The 8,284-nt window shown below is 34.9% G+C and overlaps 1 protein-coding gene across 1 annotated transcript; it reads right to left on the bottom strand.

Annotated features, from left to right (window-relative positions):
* Nucleotides 1-1,858: 1,858 nt before the first annotated feature.
* LOC129941637 (beta-1,3-galactosyltransferase brn) lies at nt 1,859-3,371 on the bottom strand. Its single transcript, XM_056050326.1, has one exon. It carries the CDS (start codon nt 3,216-3,218, stop codon nt 1,962-1,964), a length of 1,257 nt encoding a protein of 418 aa, XP_055906301.1. The 5' UTR covers nt 3,219-3,371; the 3' UTR covers nt 1,859-1,961.
* Nucleotides 3,372-8,284: the final 4,913 nt, after the last annotated feature.

Raw genomic sequence — 8,284 nt, 5'->3', positions numbered from 1 at the left:
AGTACAAAGAAGATTCATGCGCTTCTGCCTCCGTTTCTTCCAATGGTCCAATAGGCTCGAATTTCCACCCAACAATCATTTTCTCAAGCTTATAAATCTTCCATCGCTTTGTAAACACAGAGAGTACATTCAGCTGTGCTTTATTATAAAATGAATCAATGGGTCAGTCATATCACCATCAATTTTGGAACAATTAAACTTTAGCCGTTCAAGTATTAGAAGACAAGTTCTTACGTTCTACATCAAGCAGATCGAACTATGGTAAAAACAGTCCCCTCTACCAATTGATTTCAGTTTACAACAAGTATTACTTTTTGGAATATTCCGTAAGCGATGATTTTAAAAGTAAAACATTTAAAGTAAATTTTTTCAATACTTCAGTTTACCTTCTTTAGTCTTAAAGTTCTAACGTTAGTTTGTTTTACGAATTCAATAAATAAATAACTTTGTTTCCAAGGAAAAAGAATTCCGTGGGGAATTCTTGAGAGTAGGAACTTGCTCCATGGAAGGGGAAAAATATTTCCCAAGGATCTCCCGGAAAGGTTAAATAACTACGACCTTGCGGTACAAAATCTGGCTCTGGCTAGTTGTCCTGCTAGAAGATAAAATTGCCTTGTATTCCGAGCTTACCAAAACTGAACCACAAATGTTGTTTCAAAATGTTAATGTTAATTGATACATTTTACCCTCCACAAAATGTTAGTTCCGATCTCCAGAACTTGCAAAGCCGTGTTGCTTCATACCTTGACCAAGCAACCGCCATGATTTACAGTAGCCCTAGTGAGCTTATGAGGAAATTCTTCATTTGCTTTTGGCCATTCATACATTCTTCCATCTGAACCTTTAAAGTTAAATTTTCTTCCGTCCGTGAACAAAACCTTATTTATAATATTGTCTTATGTCTAACGGTTAACTAACAATACAATATGTAGTTCCACCCTATTCCAAGAAGACGTATCCTGTGTTATATGTCTTAAGTCTTTGATTACTATTTTTTCCCTAATACAAAACTTATTAAACACTGTTGCACGGCCATTTCGGTTATTTCGTCGATGGCGATAGTTTTTCTTTGTTTCGTTCCTGACTTCTTTACTCGTAGTCTCCTTCAAAAACATCTTTAGAGATTTCGGAGATAAGAAGTTTAAGTTAGTTGGTAAGCCTACTAAGTAAGTAAGAAGCTTCTCATGGTACGACTCCATTTTCGAATCCTATTTTCGTTTTTAAATTTGTGAAATTATGTAAAAAACTATGTAAAAGTTTCGATGCATAATTTCTGCTATTTCTCTCTCTGATTTACCGTCCTGGCTATGCAACAAACCCATTTTTCCAATTTCCAAAGACGTTTATATTCCTTTTGGTGTCTTTAAGACGCAGAGCAAGAAAATACTTTAAATGTAAGTAAAAGTCTTCCGTGATACAAGATTAATAATAACATTACCGTTTTACTTTAAAAATACCGTTGCAGGGCTACTACAGTGCAAAAACAGCTAGTGTCCGATAAGAGAGAGATCTAAGTAAGGAGTTGGTTTTGTTTTTGTTTTTTTTTTTAATTTATTTGCTAATTAATAATTTGAAATGCATTTTTTTTATTTAAACTTAAATATGTTATAAAATGATGCTTAACTTTAACTACTTCCATACATTTTCTTGGAGAAATTGCACTGCCAAAATGTTCGGTCTTTTTGTCCGATTAGCCGTGGGAGCCACAATAAATACTGTGAGAAAGAAAAGTGAGTATACGCCCGAGTATAACATAATTTTCTTTTTTATTTTACACTATCCTATCTTTTAATTAAGATTATCTCAGTTTATTTCTGAGACCACCACTACTTTAAGTAAAAAACTAAATAAAAAAATGTTTCATTCTTAAAAGGACGTTTTATTAACAATTTGGTTTACCTGCGTTATAAATAAAATTTGGTATATTTTCTAATAATAAATAATAATTTATCAGAGACGCTTCAAGCATGACCAGCCGATCGACATTCATTCCACGTTTTTATCAGTTCTTTTGGATCTTCAAATCCATGTGATGCTACAACATACCGATAGCTGTAGGGACCGGAATAAGTTGGCCTATGGAAATAGAACTCCTCACAATGATGCAATTCGATTTTTGCCTTCAAAGCAACCAAACCCAAATAGACATCGTCGAATCGAAAATGCTTCACATACATACTTGCGAAATACATTTCAAAGAGTGCCTCCCTTGAAAGTATAAAAGCTCCAGCCGTAACATACGGTGGCCACATATGGAATGGATATTCGGCTAAACTCACATACCACTTGCTTGGTTTGTGTCTATGAGGCGACGAATGGAAGACAAATCCAGCGAAAAGTTTATCATTATAACTATCTACGAGCAAAGGACTTTGCTTTTTATAATCATCCTCAGGGATGATATTTGCTGCTGCAGGAATCTCAGAGTCTTCATAGAAATTGCTATGACCTTGTGAAAGTATTCTCCGATCTGCAGCATCAAGTTGAGCCAATGCTTCGGGGAATTTATTAAAATAAAGTCTATTTTTAAACCGTCCACCCAGCTTTCGCAGAGTTTCATCGGCTTCGTCTAAATTTCTCGGGTAACTTTCTGGGTTTTCTATGAATCGAAGAGCATTCTTAGGAGAGACATAATAGTCGTCGTCTACGAACATATAGAATTTGCTGGTGGGACAAACTTCAACTGCCCACCTAAAACCCATCATAGTCTTTATTGTATTATTAAAGTAGGTATCCTCAAAGTTTGATTGTACTATATCATTGTATTGCCTCGATTCGATTTTGATATGTTTCTGAAGCTCCTGATTGTTGGAAATACCCAACATAAAAACGGTCCTGATTATGACATCGGAAAAGCGTTGTTCGTAGCCCCATGATTGACGTATCGCGTGCCGACGTTCGAAATTTGCCATCGCTGATTTAACTATAAGTGTGATTTTTGGCGATATTGGTGATCCCCCATCCTCGACGCATTTCTGATGACACTTCTCGAGGAATGTGTAGTTGTAAAGATTTATTGGCTTTACATCGACCTCCTGGTGGAATCTAACGCGATGTGAGTATTGCAATATATCTCCTTGAAGTGGATAATTAAACAGGCGATAATAATCCAATTCAAACATGTGAGTCAGGATGCCAAAGTAATCGATGAAAAAGATGATAAGTAGCACGATGGCAACAAATTTTAACTTAGAATATAAATTAGATCGAGGAAACATTTTTGTAGCTTACATTTTTGTTTATAATATGACAACAATTTGTTAGGCTACTCTTTTTGAACCACCAGAACAAGTCTGGTTATTTATTTGTAGAATTAGATCATTTGTTATTAAAAAATAAGTGTTTTATAAATGCCAACGGCTATTCTCAGCCCGCACCAGAGAGAAAAAAACTAAACGAGAGAACCAACTTCGACGGTTGCTCTCTTTTTGCCTACAAGCTGCGATTTGCACATAAACTTGCATATGTATTAACTCCATATAAAAAAAATGTGGGGAACGAATACTTATGCAAGAAGATGTGCATACTCCCCACATTAAAAAAAAATGGCGTCCACCTTCGAAAAATGGCGGATGCCATGCTGTTTAGAGGTGTTCAAAGAAAATTCAAAATTGTGGATGAACAATTTTTTGGTATTATCATTGTGTTACATTGGGAGTAATATCATTCGAATATGAAGTGAAATTAATTACTCTTGTTAGGTGCCAGAACAATGAAGTCTTAGCAACAATTGTAAATTACGCATTTAGAGATATATTAGTTAGTTATTTGAAGCCAGTTTTAATTATTAAGTAAGTAAAATAAATTAGGTGGTGCAATGAGAATTAGGACCTAGAAACATAAAACTCTGAAAGCACTACAACTATTATTTGCTTTATTATTAGCTGCTTTTATGCGTTTAATTTTTACTCAGACCGTTGAAAAATGCAAAAAAAAAACTCAGATTTAGTTCAATTTTCATAGTTCATCGACTTAATTTTGGCTGCGAGACTTGCTGGAACATTGACAACGAGAGTTAAAGAATGTAAACATGGATCATTAAAATAAAACAACGCAGAAACATTGAAAACATTTTTATATACTCATCTCCTTTTTTACATTCCTATTGTATTTGTGTGTACTCGTTGTTTATTTTCTTTATGTTACCGACATTTCCGAAATGCTGAAAATAAGTGATTTAAGTAGAGACTAAATAAAAACCGTAAACTTCTGTTGCCAATTTTTATCGCATAAGATTTGTGAATTGGCGATAAGCTATGCTTTCCACTAAGCTAGTGTGCTGTTTTTAAAGGCTTAACTAAATATGTAAGCCGAAAAGTACTTTTGTACAAAAGTAAAAGTATTTGTATTCTCGCTAGGTCAGTGGTTTTGTAAAGAGAATATACAAATTTGTTCTTCAACCAAAATTTAAGTCTTATGCATCATTTTTATAAGTTTTCCAGTTCAACTATTTATTTATATCTTATCTTTCAGTTATAAAGCGACAAGGAAAAATCTGTGAGGGAAAGTTCTAACAACAGTTTTTCTGAAAGTGCATTGTGGGTTATTCATAGATGTTTTCTAAACTTTTTAGGCTATTCATAAATAAATGCAAATCTAAGTTAAGGGCTAAACCTGAATAACTATAAACATAGAAAATGCTGTGTTCAAGTAATTTTTATCGCAGCCAAATTTCATAATTATTTTGTTGGTGTATAAAACAGCTGAAAGAATAATTCATGACAAATAAATGTTACGTTAACACTAAGTTCCAGAAAATATCGATTGATACCGCAATTACAGAAGATATGGATATTTTATATTAATATTCCCGGTAAACTGTAGACCTTTATTATTCCCACCTATTATAATTAATTCGATGTTAAATAATTCAATGCAGTATATTGTATTTAAAACAGCAGTTAAGTTATTAGTTAAGGTATTACCATTGAAATAAACATAACATACATTTATAAAAAACATGTACTTGTTCATAACAAATAAAGTCTAGTCTAAAAAACCTTAACCTTGTTATACACACTATCTGAACACATCTTTTCTGGTTTTGGTTGTTAATGCCATCTATCTGTAACTCAAAGAAAGAGAAAAGAAAAACAAATTCACCACAATCTTCCGTTTTAACGTTTACCGTAATTCATTGACAAACGAAAATTGTTTGCTATAATTAATTTGTGAAAACCAGAGAGAGAAAGAAATATCAAATACCTCGATTCTCTCTGCTCTTTGAGGTGAAAACATGTATACACCGATACGAATTCAACACACTATAAAAAATGAGAGTAAGAGGTTCCAAAGGGACGGAGACGAGGAAATTTGGCTCTCTCATTTAGTTTTTTCTCTCTGGCCCGCACTGATATGATTTCTTTTCGCAACGAAAAATTAGGAATGTCATTCCGTAATTTTTTGACAGCTAGCAAAAGGTGTGTTTGTTTATAAGATAATATACAACATACAGAACATCATAAAAGAACTTTTAAATTTTGTTTTCCTTCAACGCGACAAGAGCACGAACATTTTAAGACTGACAAGAGTTCAAGGGCCGCATTCATAAGGCTATTGACTACGTAATCAAGATTGTAAATGCAAAATAACACTATAAGGATAGTCAGTCAGGAACTGTCATATTGATGACAAATGCAAATATACAAAATAATAAATATTTGTATTTTAAGAGCTTTAAATAATCTATTTTTTTTTTGTATTCAATTAAATCAAATTTAAAATAATTATATGAAAGATTTAATATTCATATTTAAGATTAATTTAAGATTAATTTCTGATTGTGAAACGTCAAAATCAATATTCACTAAGTTTGTAGCCTTAATTTTAAACTACGTTGGAAATTACAACTACTTTTGATTGCATTCTTAAAGCTAGTGGCTACGTGTTCAAAATTCAACTTAGCTTTGTGAATGCAAAACTGTACAACTTTTATATTACTGACAAAAGCAAATATATAAAATAAGAAATATTTTTGATTTGATAACTTTAAATAAACTTTTTTTTGTTTAAATTCAATAAAATCAAATATATGACATGATTTGAGTGATTTATATTTATATTTAAATACTGAACGATTAATTTAATTTTGAATTTGTATTTCTGTAGCGATCAGCTGATTGTGAAACTTCAAAATCAGTGTCCACCATAAATGCCAAAATATTAAATATATTTCCTCTATGGATTTTACACTGAATTTTCGTGCAGGCAGCGCCCCCATTGCTCGCCTTTGTAACATAATTTTGTGTTCCATGATAGCACTATTCAAATATATATACAAACTCAGGTTGTTTCTTCTGAATAAAGTGACCGAGCTTACGTCTGACACAAATTTTAGTTTCAACTGTTCTGAGCCTATATGCATATGCAGTTACAAATCAGGGTTTGTTATTTGAAAAAAAGATTTTAGATATAAAGTGAGTCCTTCCAAAACCAAGAGAGGTCTGGAGATTTCAAAGGGAGGTCTAGAAATTTAGAGGGAGGTATGGAGATTTCAAGCGAGGTCCAGAAAAATCAAGGGATGTCTGGAAATATCAAGGGAGGTTTGGAGATTTCAAGGGAGGTCTAGAAACATTAAGGGAGGTCTGGAAATATCAAGGGAGGTCTGGGAATTTCAAGGGAGGTCTGGAGATTTCAAGGGAGGTCTAGAAAAACCTAGGGAGGTCTTGAAATATCAAGGGAGGTCTAGAAGAATCAAGGGAGGTCTGGAAATATCAAGGGAGGTCTAGAAATTTCTAGAGAGGGTTTGTTATTTGAAAAACAGATTTTAAATATAAAGTGAGGCCTTCCAAAACCAAGAGAGGTCTGGAGATTTCAAAGGGAGGTCTAGAAATATAGAGGGAGGTCTGGAGATTTCAAGCGAGGTCCAGAAAAATCAAGGGAGGTCTGGAAATATCAAGGGAGGTCTGAATATCAAGAGAGGTCTGGAGATTTCAAGGGAGATCTAAAAAAATTTAGGGAGGTCTGGAAATATCAAGGGAGGACTGGAGATTTCTAGGGAGGTCTGGAGATTTCAAGGGAGGTCTGGAGATTTCAAATTGAGGTCTAGAAAAACCAAGGGAGGTCTTGAAGTATTAAGGGAGGTCTGAATATCAAGAGAGGTCTGGAGATTTCAAGGGAGGTCTGCAGATTTCAAGGGAGGTCTGGAAATATTAAGGGAGATTTGGAGATTTCAAGGGAGGTCTAGAAACATTAAGGGAGGTCTGGAAATATCAAGGGAGGTCTGGGAATTTCAAGGGAGGTCTGGAGATTTCAAGGGAGGTCTGGAGATTTCAAAGGGAGGTCTAGAAAAACCTAGGGAGGTCTTGAAATATCAAGGAAGGTCTAGAAGAATCAAGGGAGGTCTGGAGATTTCAAGGGAGGTCTGGAAATATTAAGGGAGGTCTAGAAGAATCAAAGGAGGTCTGGAGATTTCAAAGGGAGGTCTAGAAAAACCAAGGGAGGTCTGGATATTTCAAGGGAGGTCTGGAAATATCAAGGGAGGTCTAGAAAAATCAAGGCAGGTCTGAATATTACAAAGGGAGGTCTGGAGATTTCAAGGGAGGTCTGGAGATTTAAAGGGAGGTCTGGAAATATCAAGGGAGGTCTTGAAATATCAAGGGAGGTCTGGAGATTTCAAAGGGAGGTCTAGAAAAACCAAGGGAGGTCTTGAAATATCAAGGGAGGTCTGGAGATTTCTAGGGAGGTCTAGAAAAATTAAAGGGGGTCTGGAAATATCAAGGGAGGTCTGGAGATTTCAAGGGAGGTCTGGAAATATCAAGGGAGGTCTAGAAGAATCAAGGGAGGTCTGGAGATTTCAAAAGAGGTCTGGAAAAACCAAGGGAGGTCTTGAAATATCAAGGGAGGTCTGGAGATTTCAAGGGAGGTCTGGAATTATTAAGGAAGGTCTAGAAGAATCAAGGAAGGTCTGCAGATTTCAAAGGGAGGTCTAGAAAAACCAAGGGAGGTCTTGAAATATCAAGGGAGGTCTTGAAATATCAAGGGAGGCCTGGAGATTTCTAGGGAGGTCTAGAAAAATTAAAGAAGGTCTGGAAATATCAAGGGAGGTCTGGAGATTTCAAGGGAGGTATGGAATTATTAAGGAAGGTCTAGAAGAATCAAGGGAGGTCTGGAAATTTCAAGGGCGGTCTGGAGATTTCAAGGGAGATCTGGAGATTTCAAGGGAGGTCTGGAAATATCAAGGGAGGTCTAGAGAAACCAAGGGAGGTCTGGATATTTCAAGGGAGGTCTGGAAATATCAACCTAACAACTTTTGTTACACATAATAATAATTAAAAGAAAACTA

This window comes from Eupeodes corollae, chromosome 1 (assembly GCF_945859685.1).
Source record: "Eupeodes corollae chromosome 1, idEupCoro1.1, whole genome shotgun sequence".
Classification (NCBI taxonomy): domain Eukaryota; kingdom Metazoa; phylum Arthropoda; class Insecta; order Diptera; family Syrphidae; genus Eupeodes; species Eupeodes corollae.
The sequence above is the reverse complement of the archived record's forward strand: the minus strand, read 5'-3'. Positions and strand labels throughout refer to the sequence as shown.

Coding starts and splice junctions, on each gene's coding strand:
- LOC129941637 (XM_056050326.1), bottom strand. CDS start 3,218: ATGTTTCCTCGATCTAATTTATATTCTAAGTTAAAATTTGTTGCCATC.